Source organism: Poeciliopsis prolifica, unplaced genomic scaffold (assembly GCF_027474105.1).
Source record: "Poeciliopsis prolifica strain line A6 unplaced genomic scaffold, Auburn_PproV2 SCAFFOLD017, whole genome shotgun sequence".
Taxonomy (NCBI): Eukaryota; Metazoa; Chordata; class Actinopteri; order Cyprinodontiformes; family Poeciliidae; genus Poeciliopsis; species Poeciliopsis prolifica.
In genome coordinates, this window is record NW_026562392.1 from 6221812 (window position 1) to 6245285 (window position 23474).

Below are 23474 nucleotides of genomic sequence, written 5' to 3' on the forward strand. Positions count from 1 at the left end.
TGGTTTGCGTTGCGCTTTTATTTATAAAGATGTTCTTTATTGAGAAACAAAGCCTTTTAAGCATGGTTTGGAAAAAGCAGAAAACTGGAAAACAAAGTCATTGCCAAATAGTCGGTACGGTTCGGTTTGATCCGGAGCGCGATCAGATCGAGTCGGAGCCAATAAGAGGAAGCTGCGTCCGCTACAGCAGCTCCACTTCTTCTACATTTATGCTGATTTTTTTTAGAGGCCGATTGTCCAACTTTGTCTGAAATAATAATGTAACAAAAAAAACATTACTTTATATAAAAATAAAACTGCCAGAAGAGAAGCAGGTATTTAATCACTTTGATTACAAAAAAAGATGATAAAAAAACAAAAGAAAACAAAAAACACTGATTGCATTCTCATCAACACCATTATTCAATAATGCAAACACAGGGCAGCTTCTCGTTATGTAACCGAGCCATGCACAGTAAAAGTATGAAATGGAGACACTAATGTCCGGAAGCCATGATGACGACCACCACAATGTAAATGATGGAAAGGACGAGGGATGCGAGCCCGATCCCCAGACCCACGTTGTTCAGCGTCTTGGCGGTCCTGCTGTTCCTCTCTGCAGAGATCCGGTTACCGGCGTGGTTGGCTTCCCGGGCCTGGAGGCAAAAAAACAAACAAAAAGAAAGTAATGAATAAAATAAAACGGGCACATACAGACGCAGTACAATCTTATGTCTACGTTACACGAAGGAAGAATATTAAACTGCCGCTTTATTCAGTCAGTGGGTTTAATGATGCAACTGGAGGAACATCTCGTTTCGTTTTTGTAGAGAAAATCTGTTCCCAACACTGCAAGGGAACCAGACCCACCGCAGCGTTCGCCTCAGCTGCCTGGACAGGAGACACGCGCACGACACGCCTATCGGGGAAAAGCTCAACCTTGATTCGTGCTTTTCAGCAGAGTGCAGGCGACGGATTTAAAACGCCTGAAATGCTCAACACCTACGAACCGCAGCCACTGAAACTACACAAACGTGGAGAAGTGCAAGAGGAAGGCGGACAAACGTTCACCACGAGAAAACCCAGAGTTTGATCTGGAAACGATGCGAACCAGCAGTTCGCATTCAGTTACCGTCAGTCGGCTTACAACAAACACAAAAACAAACACCGAACCCACGTTTCTATCTTCAGGCTCCATGATCTCAAAGGTGTACAATTAAATGGATGCTCGTGTAGGGAAGGGAAAAAAAAGGTAACAGGTTGCAGCACTTATGCTCCTCATGGGAAGAATATAGCAACTTAAATGGTAAGTAAAAATTGTAATTGTACAGTGCACAGCTGTTTACAGTACATTACATGCATGTGATGTTTGCACTGTGGACATCTGCAGCTCTGCCCCAGCACACATCTGCAGGAAAACCCACAGATTTGATTGGTACGGGAGTTTTAGGCCCATTTGTTTATTTTCATTTTTTTATTGTTCCAACTGCAGCATATCTTTAGGTTTAAAAAAAATTGTGATTCATCTTGCTCCTTATAGAACTGAAAAGGAAAAGTTATTCCAGCAGTGGGTATAAAAGGGAACAAAAACAAGCAGGGTTTCCCCCTGCGCGCGCGCGCGCACACACACACACACACACACACACACACACACACACACACACACCATGGGCATCAATGCCATTGATTTTATTAATGGATTTTACATTTTCTTCTTTTCAGGCCAGAGTGAGCTCAACCAGAAATCAATTTCAAAATTTAAACTGTGCGCATGTGTGACTAGCAAAAGTCTTCTTTTCAAAATATTGAGTTTTTTTTTTGGTTCAAAACCAACTGTTGTTTTGCCTTTAATAATGCTATTCAAACTACTGAGCTTTTGTTCTTACATTGTTTGTTCTCTGATGATTTTTGGCAAGATGTTTTCAAACAGTTACAGTCAAGTATTTCTCATCTGGGAACATTTTGACTGAAAGATGTTCTTTTTGGTCTTGTTGAGACGGTGGTAGGAGTTCGTTCCCCCAGTTGATGGGTTGCCGGCTCGATTCCCTCTCCGTCCGCCCACGTCGTCGTGTTTTTGCCAGCCGGTGGCAAAAACACAACGCAAAATAGACGGCAAAATGGCCCGGCGCGGCTGCAGCTTCCACTTTCTACCATCAGTGGTGTGACTTCCTGTCTCCAGCGAGCGCCTCGTTCCTGGGATGTTTCTGCAACACGCGTCACTCTCCTGCCTCTGCACTCGTCTCACGTGGATGAGCCTGCCTCCGTGTTTGCTCAAGTGCTGTAAATACCGCAAGCACCCTTCCAATGGTCTGCTCGGTCCGAGTCAACATTCTTCTCCGTTGTCTAATGGATGAGCTCAGGCAGTCGTTTCAAGAGGGTTAAAAAAAAAAAGATTAGGCGGAGACGAACTAAAACAGAGCAAAACATGAACGTTTGGCGAGGTCGTCTGTGTTGCAGTGTCTATATAATCTAACCAAAAAAAAAGTCAAGACTGAAAGGTCACCATCTGCACAAGTAAAAGCAATCTGGCATTTTGACTTCAGCAATTTACTGCAACAACACAAAATCATACCAAGTAATTTTAGTCTAGTTTTTAGTGCAAATATAGAATATAACATCACTTAGAACAGAAAAAATGTCTTGTCAGTAAAATAATCTGCTAATCGAACAAGTACTTTTTCATCAATGCTAAGGAATTATTGATTTAAATCAAACTTGTAATTTAGTTTCATCTTATTACAAATATGCAAGGATTTTTGTACAGGAAGCTAAACTAGTCAGGTAAGATTTTATTTCGTTCTTGCAGTGCTGTCACATGGATCTCATGAAGCCAATTGCAACAAGCTGCACTGCAACAGTACATGAGCCCAGGCATTAAAAAAACTCCCCTCAAAAACCCGCAGTCGTGTGAATCACTTCTGCATTTCATGAGAAAATGCATGTAGGTTGATCAAAGAAAGACTGAATCCAGGAAGTAACGTTGCGTTGACAGTAAACGTGGCCTGAGCCGTTTAGAGTTATGTCTCTCTGTAGCCTTCATGAAGCCTGCTTGATCATTATGTCTCCCAGCTGGTATTTAAAGATATGAAATGCTCAACTTTTGGCTCGGGGCGGGAAATTCAGTGCCCCTGCTTATGAAAAGTACACATTCAGGTTTGCCTGCAGTTGCGTAAATTGATGAATTTTCCGTCAAATCACCAAAACGTGCGAAGATAAGAACAACCTGAAAAAACACAAAATACACTAAATGGCTTAACCTTTCAGAGGAGAGGGCGCTATCCAAGTGTGAGAAAGTAATCTCCTCCTTTGATGAGCTGTAAAATATAGGTAAATAACCAAAGTGTTTGAAAACCTGAGTTTAATTTCAGAAGTAGCATCCAAACATCCAATCCTGATCACTGCCAGAGTCATGAAGTTAAAAAAAAGAAAAAGGAACAGATTACGGCCCGATTTTCAGAAATTAAAGTTCTACTAAGAAACAAACTTAGTGATATCTATCAATCTGGATTTATACGATTTTGAAGCAGTTGTGATCAAAATTTCCAAAATTCCCCCATGGCAACGTCGGTGACTCATTGACAGTCATCGCATTTGTCATGTTCACTTTTCTCCCATGGGTGCAGGTTGGTGTGGACAGATTTCAGTCTTGGCAAATAAACTCATTTTTGAGTTACTCTGGTTACTTTTGATATGATTGGAAGTGTGGCCAAAAAGAACAAAGAAAAACAAAACCCCAGACGGACTCTGTGAGGGAGTGTGGGAGGGAAGGAGGCTTTCCACAGAACCTCATCGGTACATTCTTTTGCCTGAAACTATTTTCTTAAAGTTAACAGGCCAAAGACAACATGAAGGCTATTTCGCTTCAGGGTAACTGTCTTTCTAAGAATACCCTGCTAAACCTGCCAATCTAAACCAACAGTTTGCTGCACTTGAATTTGGAGGATTGTTATCAGATGGTAAGGATACATCCACAGAGCTATGCACTCAACTCTAATGCACTCTCACGGTCTGCCAGAACCATGCTTGAACGCATGCGGTGTTAAAAAAATAAATAAAAAAAAAGCAACCCAAACCACTCTCAGCCATTGGGTCTGATTGCAGCTCCATTACAAAATTGAGTTTTAAATGCTTCCTTGTTAATGCTGCTCCTGCCATTGTTCTGTCGGTCTGCAGAGGCCGGCCTGACTGGAAAGACCATTACAGGAGATGTAAACAAATGAAAGATGACAGAGCTCAAAGAAAATCAGATTTCACAAGTGGCTAGGCCATGTGACGGTCCACTCATCCATGTCTTTGCAATGTGCCTCACTGCTTTCGATCTCCTCGTTGAAAAAATAAATAAATCAAGAAAAAAGGCACAAAACAGACAGGAGTATATCTGAATAAGACAGAAAGATATAAGCTTTGAGCTTGTTGTTGTCCTCAGAAGAAAACATGGTGTCCTTACAGACGGCGACAGTCAATTGGATTTTTTTATTTCTCATTTTTGCCAACACAATGACGCAAGTTTGACGATTTTATAACGCCTTTCACCCACGAACCTCTGCCCTTACAACCACAGACTGATAAGGTTGAGGTATATATATGTTTTTACTAATTTTGACCATTATTTGAAATTTCCAAGCGTCTCCTTTAACCTTATTACAGAAAGGGAAGGTTATTTTCCCCCACTTACTAGCAGATTTGGTGGGTTTCCTCTTGCGCCACACAAATCTTTCCATGTTGAAATGATGGCCTGAGCAGTGTAATCGAACCCCGTTTTAAAGTCCCTCCCTGACCTCTCTGCATGGATCCTGTTTTTTTATGATAGGAACAGTGCATTTGTCAGGTTTGTAAAATCCTTGGAAAATTGTTTTCTCTCACTTTGACAATAATGCATTAATTTTTGTTGGCCATGTCACATAATATCTCAATAAAACATGGAGGTTTGTGGTTGCAATATGTCAAAATAGAGAGGAAAGAAAAACTTTAATATCATGTAAAACATGACGACACACCTCCGCTCGTCAAATTTCATCTCTGGTTTTTATTATAATGGCTCCCAGGCGCTTAACGTCAGGAGGCAAGCTTATCTAACTTTACACTGGCTGTAAAAAAAAAATCTGTTATTTTCACGCAAGTTCAGGACCGTATGAGAAACTAATAGAGGTTGGTCGTTATTGGGAGAGGGAACTGAAAGGTGCCACATGTAGTCAAGATTGTAGATTAAAGTTCCCATTGTGCGTTTTGGTAATTTGAAACACTGTGGAGAGCTGAAAGGGAAAAGCATACTCGTTCAAACATGTACAATAATTGAGTTTGTTTATTCACAAACATTCAAAGACACTGAAAGAGAGAATAAACAGCTGATCCCACATGAACATTCAAGCCTCAATTTACCAGACTGCAAAACTTAATCTTTAAATCTGCATCATATATATATATATATATATATATAAAAGAAACATACTGCAAATGTTGAAATTCTTGAACACTTGCTGCCAGTAATTTTAAGGAGAGCTGCATTTGTTTGTCATCAAGAGTGAAACCACAGGTTTCACATTGGGACTGATGAGAGGAAATGCTCCCATGCTGGAGTTTCTCCCCTTGTGAAATACACCCTCACCCTCGCACGCAACGACCGTTTACGAAACGGTTTGATGCTCACCAACGTCAGTAATAAAAGGCTGATTTGAAGAGGAATAAAGCAACCCTTTCACGGGGCTAACACAAAGGCGGACAGTGGTGTGCTGTAAGCTCTGATTCCCAACAAAACGCTGCTTGTCTTTGTGTGTCGACACAGTTCCACACAAACTGCGCTGACCCAAATCTGAGATCAGACTTGTTCAAAACAATAGTTTAAAACCTCCCCCCAAAAAAATAGAAAATGAAAGTGAATTTGAGCTTCTTTTGCAGATTTTGTCCACCTCCAACATTTCTGCCATTATTTTACTTTTCCAGTGTAAAACAACTTTATTGTCTTTGCTGGATAGTGAGAAAAAAAAAAAAGGAGCCTGAGTGAAAACCACTCAGGACATTATCTTAATCGCTGTGGGTTCAGTGGAATTAAGAGGTTGTTTTGCAGCATCTTTTTGCCGTCTCCAGCTGCTGCTATCTCGATTCTCAGATGTGAGTCCTAATAAGGAAAAAAGGCTAATGGTCAAATCCCAAACCACGTTATGTTTACTGCGTCTTCACAAATGAATGTAAACAGATCATAAATGATTAAGTCTTGGCTGACAAGTGGCTCTTCATGTGATTAACTTTCTGCGCTGGTAGTTCCTCCACCTTTTTCAGTAATATGGGGCTGTTTAATAAACACAAAAATCTGAAAAAGTTTAAACCAACTGATCCCAGATCTGACTGCATCTCAGTATCATTGTTGTACTAAGAGGTGAATCTCTACTTCATCCATCCTCCCATCAGGCTAACATCTGTAATGGCTTTCTTCTCGCTACTCTTTCCTAGGCTAGATTTGTGCAGCACATTGCAACTAGTCGTCCTGTATAGAGATTCTCACAAAAGACACGGAGGTTTGTGGCAGTGATGCAACGAAAATGGAGGAAAGTTCACGTGTTCCCGAATACTTTTGCAAGGCAGCCTACATCAACTCTAAACAATATATTTATCACTACGCTTAGGAGAACGCATAAACCAAAACAGGAAACTCTTCTTTGGAACATGCAAGAGAATAAAGTTTGTTTATGGGCCCAAAAGCAGACACAGTTTGTTCGAAATGCTGTTTATTTCAAACAAACTCCAGTTTTTCCATTCTGAACAGCATTTCAGCGGCCTGTCTTCCCTCAAGAATTGTTCTGTATAGGAAGACATTTCCTGTCGAGCTGCACTTCAGGTAAGATGATAAGACTGCAGATCCCAGAAGAGATGCAATAAACATCATTATGCCATAAGTAATTACCCAATTATTCTGAGAGACTAGATGATGCACTTTGAGTTACAAAGGACAAATCGTTCTCGTTCGCTGATGGAGTGCAACAGTGTTGTCTACTATGGAGCTGCCTGGATCTCTGGAAATGAAAGCCCGTGTGTAACCCAGTGTTAAAAACACAAGTAAAATTTTAATGATGTTGATTTAATGTCTTATTCTACAATAAGCATTAAAAAGTAATAAAGTTAAAAATAGGTTAACAAATATGCTCATAAATACAGATAAAAAGTGCTGAAGATCTCTACAAACTGTGAAATATGCCTTTAGTTACGGATTAAACAGCCAATAGCTGGCATAGTATGATTTCACATCAGCCAATAAGGTTGATTGTCCCGCCCCTTTGACTGCTGTGCTCAGATTTTGCTCAGAACGCGTCGGACACGCTGGAGAGCTCAGAGCTGACAGTAACTTCCGTTAGTAGTCGGCAAGGAAAACAATGTCAATACAATTTCGCAAAATATATCATTCAAAATAGTAAATTTGTTTTTATTAAATCCCAGAAAGCTTCCCTCGTGAGCAGCTGAAGCCGGAAAAAAATGCCCGTGTAGCGTCAGAGCATCGGTGAGTGACCGCACGCGCTCGGCAGTTGGCTCAGTAAAGTCGTCGAAAATTGGCTAAAATACCAAATAACTGATCCAATTGAATAAAAAATAAAATTGTATTGTAAGATTTTGCATTGTTATTATTGTGTATGTTGTGTTTTTTCTATGTAGTTGTACTTATTTTTCTATTAGTACATATTCTAATTTCAATAGAATATGTACAATTTTGGTTTAATTGTAAATGTGGATCCACAATTGTTCATTATATTAAATTCTATTCTTATAGACACTGTGTATTCTCCTCTGTTGTTACACCTAGGCTCCCTTAAATTTAGAGTCTTCTGATCCGGCCCAACTTTCTTTTTATTTATATGAAATTGGTATTAGTCATTGAAGTAAATTCATTTACCTGCCAATTATTATTCAAGTATATTTGAAGTAACTTTCCTTGTGGGTTACATGTGATATGAACGTCCATCATGCGTTTTAATGTCGCCATATGCTGCAGAAATGTATTACTTAATTCATAGTTGTTCAAATAAAGAGGGGAAAAAGAGCAAGAAAAACCACCAACGAGCTCTAACCTGTAGCCTTGTGTGATGTCAGCAGAGGTAGGGGCTCGTTGGGAGAAAAGATTTTACCTTGTTATGCAGCAATTTGTAAGTAAATAGATCAGCAAATGTAAAAACCATGCATGCCATTTGATCTAAAGATGATCTGTTTCTAAAGCGATTTAAAATGGATTTCACAGTGAAAATGTGACCAGTAATTTTAAATGACTTCCATTTTTTTTTCTTGAAGTAAAACCAAACTCTTACTTCAGCTGATATTTCCAGAGGTTTTCTGAAACATATGCTCAACTGACTTCTAAAGTCAATACAAACATTTTCTTTTTACAGGAAGTGTTATTCTACGAGGTTTGGGCAATTCTCTTTCTTTGGTGTCTCTGTGTTGAAGATTATTTGCTCAACTTGTAATGTTCTTTAACCAGCAACAAGGTCATTGTGGAGTAATGTGATCACATCAACACAACTCTTCATTGGGGGTTAAAAGTTTAATCTGAGTGATACCTCAGAGTTAAGGTTCAGATTAACCTTTTTTGTGTTCGCAACATGGAGCGGCCGGGGCAACGTTACTTTTTTTGTCTGCTTTGGAACAGTAAAACTAAAAAGCCCTTATTTATTGAGGGTGAAAAGCCAACCTTGAAGGTTGTTGAGACTTCACATGTGAAAAAAGCCCAAACAGGTGAGAGTCTCAGCATAACTTTATCAAACTCTTTCCCGAAAAGGAAGAATTCGAATCAAGTGACTCAACGATTGGTCTAAACATCTTGGGGCTTACTCTCAACGCATCTCTACAAACATCCGACGCTGAGGAATGAGATGTTGACTGAATACACCAACACAAAAATCATAATGGGGATTTCAACAAAGCTCCACTCAAGCTAAATGGGAATGTGACTTGTAGACTTATGTCAGATTTGGCTTTGTTCTCTTTTTTCCCCCCAAATCGTCACCAAATCAACACAAGAGAGCAAGGATCACACATCTTTATCTTAGCGCCTGTGATGAAGAGTTAGAACCGTTCCAGCTATGCTGTTTGACAGCCATCCTTGTCAGTCAAGCGTTACTGTGGTTAAGCCTGGTTGAGAGCTGACTGTTGTTTTAGAGGTGCGGTTGTCAGTGTGGGTCATAAGTGAGTATTGGCTTAACAGTAAAGAAACAGTCCAAAATATTTATAAAAGTTTGCTAATGGTTCATGTATCTTAGTATTTATGAGTCGCTTGGAATTGTTTAATATGCTAGGAACAGCCCAGTGATGTTAAGCTAATTAATGTTGCTAGAAGCTATTCTTATATGCGCTGTTATTGATTTGTTAATGAATTACTGAGTCAGATATGCTTTTTGTGTTTAAACATGTTGAGAGCAGCATACACAAGAATGATTGACTGCACTAAGTCCCTCCTGGCTGTGATTGGTTGTTCCTGACGGATCGATGTATTCCTGCTGATGGCAGTAGGAGTACGAGGGAAAGGCGAGGGCGTTTGTCTGTCTCATATTAAGCTGTCACAAAATGGTGAAAAATTTGAATAAAAATGAAAAAGCCGTATTTTTTACAAGTCACATACGCATCGACATTTTCAGAGTCCACTTTTAACAGGAGTGCCCCCAGTTAAAACTAGTTAAAATATTACTTATCACAATGTTTTAGTATATGAGTTCATGTTTATCTCTAGATTAATGATTACTTAAATACCACTGAGAAAGTAGTCACCTGAGGACAATGACTGCTGCAGGTCAAAGTATCCCACAGAGCGCCTCAGATACTCCCAACGACCTGCAGGCATTTTAAATTGTTGCCTGCAGGTCTATATGCGGACCGTCATCTGCTGCTGCTGCTGCTGAGGAAAGGGCCTGTCAGCAGCACAGAGGGGCCAGCTGGCTGCTGCAGGAGAAATACAGTTCAACTCGCAGTTTTGACACACCCTCAACTTTCACAAAGCCTTCAGCAGATGCAAAAGACGTACATAGATTTAAACACATTTGAAAGTCATCTAATGGAGAAGTTAAAAAACTTCTCCCTTAGAGAAGTACCTTCTGGTTTCTGTGCACTTCCACTCTAATTTTCCAGTAAATGCCACTTACATCTCCAAAACAACTTACTGAATTCATAACATAAAGTGGTAAATCATAAACTGGGAGAAAAGAAGAAGAAAGGGTACACGGTTTTCAAAAACTTCTTTAAAACAGTAACACCCCTACAATAAAGCCCCGTACTTGTATTGTAAATTGAGTAAATTAATCTCAGAACGTCTTTACGTTTTGGTTTCTATTTAATTATCATAAGTTAGCAGTTAAACTGAAAATCCAATTTTGTTGCATTGAAGTTAAAAGCCACAGCCAAAACAGCATTTTCTTTTACACCCATCTTCCAACTGACTCTGCTTGGTAATATTTACACTAAAAAGGTGTCTGGTTTTAACTACACTGAACAAATACCCTAATAAAAATAATTAAAAATCAACTGGACCTGCTAGAGCAGACAGCGTTTTTTTGTCGTTGTCCTACAAGACAAAATGAATCCTCCTTCTAATCCCACTTTTGTTGCCATAATGTGGTTGAACAAGTGCAGGAACGTCAGCTTGCATGCACAAGCCTGCACTAACATGCAACCGGGGGCTAGCCTGGCGTTTCATCTCTTGCTGGGGTGAAACGGTCAGATATTGGTTCACCGGCGGGGCAGGGATCAAAGAGAACAAACGATTACAGGTGGAAGAAACTCACTGAGATGGAGTAGATGAGGGCAGCGATTCCAAGCGGCAGGCAGCAGCAGAGCATGGTGAAGATGGAGTAGCCCATGTAGTCGTTGACGGGGTCGGTCAGAGGGCCTTGGGTGACGTACACGGTGGGCTGCATGACGATGGCGCCCGGCTGCGACGGGTACTGCTGGCCCGGCTGCAACGGGTACTGCTGGCCCGGTGTGTATACCTGCTGGTTGTACACGGCACCTTGCTGCGGGGGGTACCCATAACCCTGAAGGCAGCAAGAATAAAATCCAATTGAATCATATTTCTGGATGACAATGGAGGGGGACATTTCTTCGTTGTTATGTTTCGGGGAACTACCGGTGTTGGTAGTTCCCTGAAACATAATGTTTCGGGGAACATTGCGGTATAAAACTGCGGTTTTATACCACAGTTTAAAACCACAATTTTATACTGAGGTATAAAAAAACAGTATAGAACTGTGGTCGAACACATCGACCAGAGTTTCTTGAAACCAAGGGTCGGATCAATGAAACACACAAAAAATAAATAAATGCTTTTCAACATCAGGACTGCCTAACAGACAAAAATCAGCACAGTAAGTTGGGTGGAGGGTGTGTGTGTTCATTGGGTTGTGTACAGAACAGGAAAGAGGAAATGTGGTCACAAACAGCACACTTACCCAGGAGGCAATTCCGGTCAGAGCCACTTATTGACGTTGAATGCATGCATTATCATTTGTTTATTTGGTTTGCAAATTGGATTTCCATGAAATATGCAAAATTGGGACAGCAGGAGTGTTCTAATCTACAACATTGCACAGTAGAAACCAAAGAAAGCTCTTACACAAGAATTCATCAAAAATTTGTTTTGTCACTTTCTTTCCTGAGTAACTTGAGAGAAATATTTTACAGTCATAAAAATGCAGTAGCATCTCTAGGGAATTCCCATGATCAGATATGACTGGAAAAAGGTGAAAGCTGTGGTGGTTTTACCTAATTGGAATATTCCCATACTTCAAACATTTAAAGAGGAGTGAAGGTCAGAGAATATGACATTTCTCATTTAAAAGTGAGAAAAAGAAGATGTAAAAAACCTGTTTCTTTCCAGGACTAGTAAGTCAAGGAACATAGCAATGTTTAGATTTACAAAATATCTTCCATGTTCAGACAAAACTGAAGCTTGGGGTAAAAGGAAGTATGCAAATGGCAGAGACGAAATACAAAATTAAGAGCTGCAAATCGGCAATTGGATAAACTTGCTTGGAGACATCTCATTGACTATTTCAGTTGACCAAAAAAACTCCATATTATATGCTGCCAAAAGCCCCAAATTGTTTTTGTATTTATTTTTTGCTTAACAGTTAAAACATAAAACATTTTTTTAATGTTTTGCCTGATTTTTAGTTTAAGATTTAAACTAAAAATCAATTAATCATTGTCAGAACGGATAAAAACTTCAATCCGATCACATTACCTATTGATATGAGAATTTTATATGTTCTTTGATAAGTTGTATGTTTCATGCTCATTTTATACATTTTCAACACATTTTACAAAGTTGAGTGCTGTATGTTGATTGAATCAAGGAATGCTCGTCGCCTCTGGAGCCCATGGACAAGGGGAGACTGAGTACTGTATGCTAATTGATCACCCTCTGAGCTCGTGGTCAAGCTGTGGGCAGGTAAGTAGCATTCTGATTGGCTAATTGATCACGCTCTGAGCTCATGGTCAAGTTGTGGGCAGGTAAGTAGCATTCTGATTGGCTAATTGATCACGCTCTGAGCTCATGGTCAAGTTGTGGGCAGGTAAGTAGCATTCTGATTGGCTAATTGATCCCGCTCTGAGCTCATGGTCAAATTGTGGGCAGGGAAGTAGCATTCTGATTGGCTAATTGATCACGCTCTGAGCTCATGGTCAAGTTGTGGGCAGGTAAGTAGCATTCTGATTGGCTAATTGATCACGCTCTGAGCTCATGGTCAAGTTGTGGGCAGGTAAGTAGCATTCTGATTGGCTAATTGATCACCCTCTGAGCTCATGGTCAAATTGTGGGCAGGGAAGTAGCATTCTGATTGGCTAATTGATCCCGCTCTGAGCTCATGGTCAAATTGTGGGCAGGGAAGTAGCATTCTGATTGGCTAAACCCGTCTGGAAGAGGGGAAATGGCCATTCCCTTCTTTCATTCCAGGTTGTTTTGTAATGAGTGTAAAAGGCAGAAAAGTCCCATTGTTCGGTAGAGTCAGAGTAGAGTCTCTGCTGTGGGTTACGTACGGACGCCCAATTACGTGTTGCTGCAGCTCTGCCCCGAAACTGTCGGCTCTCCAGGTCACTGTGTGAGTAGATTGAAAGAATCTAAGCATTACGCATTGTTTGTTGTGTGAATGAATTTGCTGTAATCTGTGGCGGAATAAAAGGACACATTTATTCTAGCAGAACAGCGTGTCGTCATTATTTATCACGATCACCCCCGATCCTGCTTAAAATTTCACAAAACACCTATCCAGGTTTATATATATATATATATATATATATATATATATATATATATATATATATATATATATATATATATATATATATGTATATATATATATATATATATATATAATTTTATTTTTATTTAATAATCTGAAAGAGAACATTTCTGTAACTGGAGGAGGATCCAAATAAAAAAAAAAGTTGGATGTTAAGAAGGATAGAAAACATCTGTCTTTATTATGATTTATTTAATCACTTTGCCATCCACTGAGCAGGCAGCGGTTTAAACCTTTGCCTTGGAGCGACCAAGTTCTGCCTCATTCTGTGTCGAGTTTGTTATGTTTACTCCATCCATGTGTGGGTGGGTTCGATCCTCCTTGGTCCAAAAAAACAAACAAAAAAAAAAAAAAAACCAAACAAACCAGGACTTCTAAACTATTTGGACCTGTTTCTAAATTGCTCAATGCGTGTGTGCATGGTTGATGGTTGTTTGCTTGTCCAGCTGGGCGAGGCACCAAACTAAAGGATGAGTGGGTAACTGAACATTGTGTACGCACACTTTTACCTTCAAAAAGGAAGGAAATTATATATATATATATATATATATATATATATATATATATATATATATATATATATATATATATATATATAACTCCTTTATGTTTCCTCATACAAGGTTGCATTTATGTCATGTTTCCCATGTAGTATTGTCTTCTGTGAGTAAGAGGAATCTCTATAGATTGAATTTTATGAAGCTTATTTTATTTTATTAATTGAGCTTTGTCACGTTGTTGCGTCATCATTCACGGCCACGCCCAGGCGCCGTGCTGCCTTTTGCCCACAGTGAAAGATGAGATGAAAACGGTTAAAAAAAGGGATGGGCACTTTCAGGTTAACTGAAAGCAAAAGTATAGGCCATATATATATATTTTTTTAGTTACAGCGAACCGTCTCGATTAAGCAATCCATCATTTAGGGAGGATCTTCCTTCAGCAACGTTTTTAAAACTAATTTCTATTTATATACATATAAACATATATATATATATAGATAAGTTTACTTTATATATATATATTGAGATTTAGAAGGAAAAAAATGTAAGACTTAGTAGGAGGAACACGACAGAGAAAGTGTAAGGAATTAATGCGTAAAGCAAAGATAATTTCTGTTAAACTTTACAATTATTATATATATATATATATATATATATATATATTATATATATATATATATATATATATATATATATATATATATATATATATATATATATATATATATATATGTATGTATGTACAAATAAACTAGACAAAGTCGTAAAGTCAAGTAAGTACTTTTTTGTTCTCTTTTTCCTTACCTGCTGGGGACAAGCCTGGCCCGGCGGAGCGACTCCCGGGTTGTCGTAATAAGGTGGAGGTGGGTTCTGGATCATTGAGGACTTCTCGTTGTCCCAGTCTGGAACAGCCGCTGACTTGTTAGAATCCATGGAATAACAGAGTGCACCTGTCAGAAATTTCACTGTAAAAAAAAAAAAAAAAGCAAAAAGGAACGTCCTTTTCCCTCCCGAATAGTTTGATAAACACTTCCTCTACGGACACCAATGATGTCCTCCTCACAAAAGGCACCTGGAGTAAATGAGCTAAACTAGGGAGGGAGAGAGGGGGGTCTCAAAAATGATAATTACAATCTGTATCAAAGCTTATTGTATTCAAAGCAACACTTCCGGTGCGGCTTTTAAAAATAAAATCCTTCACAAAAACGTTAAGCCGTTTTCGGGGTTGTGGTCTTACTCAGTGGTGCTGAAAACAAAAACAAGTTCGCCTTCTTCCCAAATCTTTGAATAGCTAAGAAAAATATATATTAATTCAAGTATGAAATGGAGGAACCAGTAAAACCAGGAGTCAAATCCTTCTTATTTGAAATCAAACTGAAGCCGAACTCTGCTTTTATTTTGAAACTGTGAGTGAGTGATTGTCCCTGAAGAAAAGCAGCGTCCGAAACGCCCGGTGAAGATGTATGAGGATGGTTTTCGCTCCACTCGAGCAGCTGAGCGGTTATGGAGTGAACTCAACGTCAAAGATGTTGCGCCTTTGAGGTGTGTTCGTGGGCAAAAATGTCCGCTCTCCAAACCCAACACTCCTTCCCTAGCCCCAGACTTTAAACTTAAGCTTCAGATATGAACACTTTTACCGACATTTAGAGTTTCATTTTTTTATTCCCCGTGAAATTTGTACTTTATCCTATTGCACATTTGTTCAAAATACGCTCAAAAGGAATGCCAAGAACACAGTCGAGTTCTGAGAATATCCATTCATGATTTAGCCATTGTTTGGGTCCGCTGATATTTGACCCCAGTTTCCTGCGGTCCGGTTTTTGCTGGAAGCCCGGATGAACCAGCAGCAGGTGGGCGGGGTCAAAGCGGGCCATCTAGCGCCATTCGCACGTTGACAGGAGAAAACCTGAGATGATCCAGTAATACCAGACAAAACCCTGTTATTTAGTTCACAGCCACCGTATTGTTTCCTTTAGTGATCGTATTCATTCATTTTACTTCGGCGTGATTTATTTAGCCCTTTTTGACTGTATCTGAAAAGACAGACTGGAATTGGTTGGTTCATCCACATCTCTTTGAGAAGCGGAGCACCTGCTCAACGTGGCCGCTAGAGGGGAACCAAGAGCCTCTGTAACCGAGAAATTCTTCATTTCCAAGAGGAAACTTTTGGAAATGTTTCCTCTTGGAAACATTAGAATTTCCAGAATTCTAACTTTTTAAAAATTTTTTTATTTGATCAATTAGAATATGCGTTCAGACGAGGTCCGTTCGTCAGATTAAAAGCGCTTTTGCAAAATAACAGCCTTTATTCGCCATAGATTTATTTTATCAAGCAAATGTTTTTGTTTAAATAAAGAAGTTTTCATTGTTATGATGTAATGTTCTAATGTCAAATGTTGTGTTTTCATTATCAATTTAGGTGATATATGCGTCTGCCAGCTAAAGTTCCTGAACTAAATGGGCTTATCAGGAATATTCTCCTTTTTTAATGGCTCTGGATAAGAGCTGATTTTTACTGTTTCTAGGTATTTTATATAGTTCTTAGATTCTAAATATGGATGGATGGATGGATGTGCAATAGAACAGGTTGGTAAATGCACTTTCTCATGCAGATCCAAGTCTTTCACTTACAAACTTATTTGTAAGTTAAATAAACAGAATTTGTTGGGTATTTGGTTTATGTTTTATTGTTCCATTCGTCCTAAATATTCAATTATTCACATCTGTGACTAGAATGTCTATAAGTTACATTAACACCCATGAAAAAAAATAAAACATCTTCATTCATAAAACGTCATAAAAGTTGAGAAAAGCCAATGATTATACTGGTTCATAAATAAATGTTAAGTTATTGGCAACAGTACGCTCAGATCTTTTCTCATTAATGAAAAGACTGTCTTTTGTGGGCAAAAAGTGTATGCATCTGTGCTCTTCAGCTGAAACTATACTGATAAAATAATGACCGTGTCTAACTATGATAAAAATGAAACAAAACAAAGATCTGAGTTTGTGATCGACTGAGGAGCCTGAAATTAGAAACATATCAAGACAAACTGAATGAAAGAAGAAGTAGTAGTAGTCAGACGGATGACTGATGACAAAATGAGGGGTAGAAAGTTTACTATACTGTGTAGATAAAAACAATCACAACAGTGATGGTGGTACAACCTGCAATCCCAGTTCAGGGCCCGTCTGCTGCTCCGCTCTGCCACCTGCCGGTCAACTCTGGCAATGGCGTCACGAGTTTGAGGGTGAGAGAAAACAAACAAAACCTAAATAAAATCCAGCACAAACAATTGCATCTTAACATGCCTTATTCAATGGCTATAATAGAGCAGGCCAATTAGTTAGACCTTCTTCCACTTTCCTGTCTCAATTTAACCAATTTAACAGCTTGGTGTGCAAATGTTGTGCTCAATAATTTATGAAAATCTGCTAAAATAAACTTCTGTGTAAGTTAACTAGATAATCCAGGTTTGAGCATTATATTGTTGTAAACGTAAGCATGTGGTAAATATTTCTTGGTTCTGCAGCAGTGATAAAAAAAGCACAAGGGCAATAATAAGAAACAGCAAGAAAACAATAGGCCTTCGCAGCGCTTAGCTGCTCGGGCCTAATATTTTCGAGAGCAAAATGAAGCAGAAACTCTTTCTGACAACATTTGATTCATTGTTAAAGCAAACACTGATCCCGAGTACAAAGATATTTAATGCTCATTAAATTTAATGGCATTAAATTTAAGTTTTGTGAAAACTTAAATTTTCAATTTAGTACATGTTCTTCTTGTGACAGAGGGAATGACGTTCAGCAACAAACTGTCTTTTACTGATCAAGTTATTCCATAACTTGCCATTATGTTGTTTTGTGACTAATTTTATAGCAGTTTTAAATAACAAATATTGCAGTATGATTAATTACCCAATTAATTATTGTGATAAATGATCATCTTGCTGTTTAGAGAGCATGTTTAAGTAATGCAAGTTTGCCCTCTCAATTTCACACAGAATCTCTACAGTAGAACTGGAAGATATTTAAATATTGAAAATAAAACACAACAACCGAAAACAAAACTGAAACCATAAGTAAAATGGATTGTGACGTCTCTGTAAACAAAATTGCCCTTCAAAAAATATTAATCATCAGAATGGAAAGTTGCCCAAAATGGTAAAAGTTGACTCAGAAAACCAGCAGCTAGTATATTATGTTTAATATATTTGTAAATATTATCTTGTTATTCTTGCAGAGTGTGTCAAAAGTGGTCAGTTTTTAAACTTGTTTCATGACTTTCAGTGGGAACCCTGATCCAAAGCCCTCATTTAGGGTTTAAAATGTATAAATAAAACACTGGAGTTGACCTGTTCTCTCATAATAACAATGAATCCATCAGTTTCTCGCAGCAGCAGACTGAATGCGGCTCGCTAAACAGAGACGCGCCACCCACACATCAGATAAAGCAAAATTTTGGGGAAAAATTTTTTTTTTGGTGTCTGGATAATTTCAAAAACCTCCTGATGGTTGGTTCACATTTCACTGCACCGTTACCTAGCAACCCCAGCTGAACCTAGCTTGTTACCTAGCAACCCAGGCAGAGCTCCAGCATATTTGGTCAGCTGGTTTTACTACTGTATGCGCTGCAGAGTGGCTGCTGGAAAAGACAGAAGATGTTTTGTTGTTGACTCACCATCCAGAAACCAACAAAAATGTGTTCTTGTTGGTTGTGCAGGAGGCTCCACTTCTGCTTTTCAAAGATCTACGGTTGTATAATTGCGCATGTGTTTGCAGCCATTTTCACTTGTGAGTTTAAATGATGAGTTGGGGGGTGTGGCCAGCAGCAGCTTATTTGGATTTAAAGTGACAGAAGCACTGGAATAGCTGAAAACAGACAGAACTGAGCAGAACTTCAGTCTCATTATTTAATAATGATTTTGTGCAAAAAATATTATAAAAATGTTTTGCATATCCCATAAATCGATTTTTATTTGTTTTTTATAATAAGGAATTATACTGAGTCACCTTAAAAAGGATCTTCTGGGTTGTTGGTTTGCATTTCATCCTCTTCTTGAAATGCAAACATTACTTTAATCTCAAGTTAGATGATGTTATTTCTGTTTCAGGAGTGGCTGAAACAGAAATAACGTTTCTGTTTCTGTTCCTAAATAAATGCTAACAGATTTATTTAGGAACACAAAGAGCTGTCTTTGTGTGGGGTCTTCACCTTATGAACCTGTCCAAAACTCACAATCTTATCCTTGTTTCTACTGCATTTTTTCTCTCCACTCAATTTTACAATAATTTTCTGTTCGGTGAGTCAGCAGTGTTTGCCTTGATTATGTTGACCATAATTTAGGGCTAACAATATATATTGCGATATATATTGCAATATATATTGCGATATATATTGCAATATACAGAGGTTGGACAATGAAACTGAAACACCTTGTTTTAGACCACAATAACTTATTAGTATGGTGCAGGGCCTCCTTTTGCGGCCAATGCAGCATCAATTTGTCTTGGACAAGTGTGGGGCCAAGGGAATGCCATGATATGGCAGCCCAAACCATCACTGATCCACCTCCATGCTTCACTCTGGGCATGCAACAGTCTGGGTGGTACACATCTTTGGGGCTTCTCCACACCCTAACTCTCCCAGATGTGGGGGAAACAGTAAAGGTGGACTCATCAGAGAACAATACATGTTTCACATTGTCCACAGCCCAAAATTTTCGCTCCTTGCATCATTGAAACTGACTTTTGGCATTGGCACGAGTGACCAAAGGTTTGGCTATAGCAGCCCGGCCGTGTATATTGACCCTGTGGAGCTCCCGACGGACAGTTTTGGTGGAAACAGGAGACTTGAGGTGCACATTTAATTCTGCTGTAATTTCGGCACCGTGATTTTATGTTTTTTGGATACAATCCGGGTTAGCACCCGGACATCCCTTTCAGACAGCTTCCTCTTGCATCCACAGTTAATCCTGTTGGATGTGGTTCATCCTTCCAGGTGGTATGCTGACATTACCCTGGATACCGTGTCTCTTGACACATCACAAAGACTTGCTGTCTTGGTCACAGATGTGCCAGCAAGACGTGCACCAACAATTTGTCCTCTTTTGAACTCTGGTATGTCACCCATAATGTTGTGTGCATTGCAATATTTTGAGCAAAACTGTACTCTTACCCTTCTAATTGGACCTTCACATTCTGTTCTTACTGGTGCAATGTGCAATTAATGAAGATTGGCCACCAGGCTAGTCCAATTCAGCCATGAAACCTTCCACACTAAAATGAGAGGTGTTTCAGTTTCATTGTCCAACCCCTGTATATTGCTATGTATATATATATATATATATATATATATATATATATATATATATATATATATTGTGATATATATATTACAATATATTTATGGATAGATATATCAATAGATATATCTATTGATATATTACAAATATATCAATAGATGATATATCTGAGAAAATATTCAATATGTTAAAGCAGTAGTCCCCCACCCATTTTAGGCCCCACAGTGGGCCCTAAAATATGCAAGGCCCACCGTCCTGCATATTTTAGGCGTTTCCCTGCTGCTGCACACCTGGGTTAAATGAACAGGTGATTAACCAGCGACTGCAACAATTTCAGGAACGCAAAGAAGGAAATGCAGTCATCTGAATCAGTTGTGTTGGAGTCCAGACTCATCAAAACCATGCAGGACAGCGGTTCCTGAGGACCACGGTTGGTCCACTGTATTAAAGAATATTTACTGAACTCTGATCCAGAACCACACTGCATTCTGGGAAATGTAGGCTGAGAAGCAGCTTTAACCGCTCAACCCACAGACATAACAAAAAGAATAGGCTCCGCATTGACTGCTTGGAGGCAGGAAACACGGCCGTCGTTGGAGAGGTCGTCAATCCTACTTGGCTAAACCAGAACAGCAGACGATGCCTCAGCACTGCTGCATATTCTTGTTCAAAATGACGGACTATTCATGTGAGGGCTCGGGACATAACTTTTCAGTACTAGGACGATGTTGTTAATATTTTGCATTAGCTATAGGGCTTAGTGTAATACTGGAGTTCAGCTCCCGCTACGAATGCTAAAAGATTTATTTAGAAAACCTTCAAACCAAAAATGGACGATCTGGGAGTTATCTTGCTCCAGCGAGAGGCGGAGTTCACCCTGGACAGGTCGCCAGCAACACAGAGACAGGCAGGTGAAAAACAACCGTGCATGCACAGATTCACACCTACGGATGGGTTTAGAGAAATCAATTAACCTAACAATCATGCTTTTGGACTTTGGGAGGAAGCCGGAGTACCCGGAGAGAACCCACACAAGCATGGGGAGAACATGCAATATTCATGCAAAAAGACTCGACACAAAGACCCGGAGGTCAGCCAGAGACCAACGGGAATCCATACGAAGCCCCAGAGGTCAGCCGAAGAGTGTCTGATGACCTGGCGACAAATGGGATTAGAGTCTGATGGTCTGGGAACTTGAGGCCTCAAGTTCCCATGGCACCGCAGTCCTGCGGGCCGCAAGCTCTCCCTCCAACATCTTCCGCCATCAGCTCCTAAGTGTCAAGCTCCCTTGACACTGCAGTGCATTTGTTGTAAAGCTTTTCTGCCCCAAATAATCAAGTCTGAAGTTTTCAGTCATCATGACACTTTTCAAATCACAATTCAATCCAATATCTCAGAGTTCCATTTTCGGACATTTTCTGGTATGTATTGAGGATACCTCCGACCACACGTGCGATTACCGACGGCTGGTCTGAATCCGACTGGCTGTCTCCGTGGGTTTCCTCTTTAGACGGCTGCTGGTTCTGCTGTTCCACTCTGACCCTGGTCAGCTTTTCCCCTTCCAAGACACTTCCGATACTTTTCAGTTTCAGGGCGATGTTTTCCTGTTCAAAGATGGTGTTTTTATCCTTTAAGGCAGTGGTTGTCTTCTCCAGGGTCTCGCTTTTCAGCTTCAGGTCAGTGCTTATTTTCATCAAGGCAGCGATTTTCTGCCTCAGGCTGGTGTTTTCCTTTTCCAGCGAGCTTTTTCCCTCCTCCAAAGCAGTGATTTTCTGTCCCCGGGTGGTGATTTCCTGCTTGAGGATGGCTCTTATTTGTTCCAAGGCAGTGGTTTTCCTCTCTAAGATGGTTCTGTTCTGCTTCTCAGTGGTGCTTCTCTGCTTCAGGGTGGTGTTTTCCTTCTCCAGCGAGCTTTTTTCCTCCTCCAAAGCAGTGATTTTCTGCCCCCGGCCGGTGTTTTCCTGCTTGAGGATGGTGTTAATTTTCTCCAAGGCAGTGGTTTTTCTCTCCAAGACTGCACTTTTCTGCTCCAGAGCTGTGCTTCTCACCTTCAGAGTGGTGTTTTCCTCATTCAGGGCAGTCTTTTCCTGCTTGAGGGCGGTGTTTTCCTCTTTCAAGACAGTATTTATGTGGTCAAAGATGGTGATCCTCTCCTCCAAGGCAGTTTTTTCATGCTCCAAGTTTATGTTTCTCTCTTCCAAGGCGGTCTTTTCAATCTCCAAGCCTGCGTTTTTCTGCCCCAGTGTGATACTTCTTTGCTCCAGAGCAGTCTTTTTCTTCTCCAAAACGGTCGTCTTCTTTGTCAAGGTTGTGTTTTGTGTTTCCAGGGCTGTGTTTTTGTCCTCCAAGTCAGTCTTTCCCTTCTCCAAGGCAGCCTTTTCAATTTCTAAGGCTGCGTTTTTCTGACCAAGTGCATTATTTTTTTTCTCCAGAGTGGTCTTTTTCTTCTCCAGAGCAGTGTTCTTTTTCTCCAAGTCAGTGTTTTGTGTTTCCAGCGTAGTGTTTTTCTCCTTTAAGGCGGTCTTTTGGTTCTCCAGCATAGTGTTTTTCTCCTTTAAGGCGGTGTTTTGGTTCTCCAAGATCCTGTTTTTCTGTCGCAGTGCAAAATTTTCTTTCTGCTGCGTGTAGGTCCTCTTCTCCAAGGCGTTCTTTTCAACCTCTAACGCAGTCTTTCTTCTCTCCAAGGCGGTCTTTTCTATCTCTAAAGCTGTGTTTCTCTCCTCCACAGCGGCCTTCTCCTTCTCCAAACGAGTATTTTTCTCCTCCAAAACGGTCTTTTCGTTTTCAAAGACAATCTTTTCGTTCTCCAAGGTGATCTTTTCAGTCTCTAAAGCTGTGTTTTGCTGACCCAAGGTGATTGTTTTTTTCTCCAGAGTGGACTTTTTCTTCTCCAGAGCAGTGATATTTTTCTTCAAAGTTTTGTTTGCGTCCAACTGTTTCTTTAATTCGTCTTCTTTCTCCTGAACCAGAGCGTCTACTTCCAGCGCAGCTTTTTTCATGTTTTGAACTTGGATGTTCAGCTCCTCATTCGCTTTCAGCAGAGACATTCGCTCGATGGACATCACGCTTACTTTTTCTACAAAATCATTGAGCTGCTGCGTCTGTCTCGCTATGGTCTCTTGCATTTCCTTGCCTTTGAAATCAGAAGGCTTACTTATGTTATTGCTCTTACTCATTTTTAATTTGTTCTCTCTGGACAAATCTGAAAATTGATCCGAAAATTGACTATTTGTTCGTTAGTGCGATTAGTACAATACTTGTGCTTTCTCTCCAACTGCTGCAATAGCTATGACCGTAGATTCAGAAGTGATGCATTATATCTCCACATAGGGTGCATCACTCCTTGTGACATCAAATTGCGTGATGTCACAAATTGATGTCACTACCTCAGAAGGACAACTAGAAAACTGCTGAAGTTTGAA

General features: G+C 39.7%; 2 protein-coding genes across 2 annotated transcripts; both read right to left on the bottom strand.

Annotated features, from left to right (window-relative positions):
* LOC129367746 (proline-rich transmembrane protein 1-like) lies at positions 1 to 14870 on the bottom strand. Its single transcript, XM_055042394.1, has 3 exons — positions 14552 to 14870; positions 10734 to 10982; positions 1 to 635 (listed from the first exon to the last, which is right to left on the bottom strand). The coding sequence occupies exons 1-3, from the start codon at positions 14678 to 14680 to the stop codon at positions 477 to 479; spliced, it is 537 nt and encodes a 178-aa protein (XP_054898369.1). The 5' UTR covers positions 14681 to 14870; the 3' UTR covers positions 1 to 476.
* A 2058-nt stretch (positions 14871 to 16928) lies between these two features.
* Positions 16929 to 23225, bottom strand: LOC129367701 (flagellar attachment zone protein 1-like). Its single transcript, XM_055042333.1, has 2 exons — positions 21491 to 23225; positions 16929 to 16972 (listed from the first exon to the last, which is right to left on the bottom strand). The coding sequence occupies exons 1-2, from the start codon at positions 23175 to 23177 to the stop codon at positions 16929 to 16931; spliced, it is 1731 nt and encodes a 576-aa protein (XP_054898308.1). The 5' UTR covers positions 23178 to 23225.
* Between the last annotated feature and the right edge of the window lie 249 nt (positions 23226 to 23474).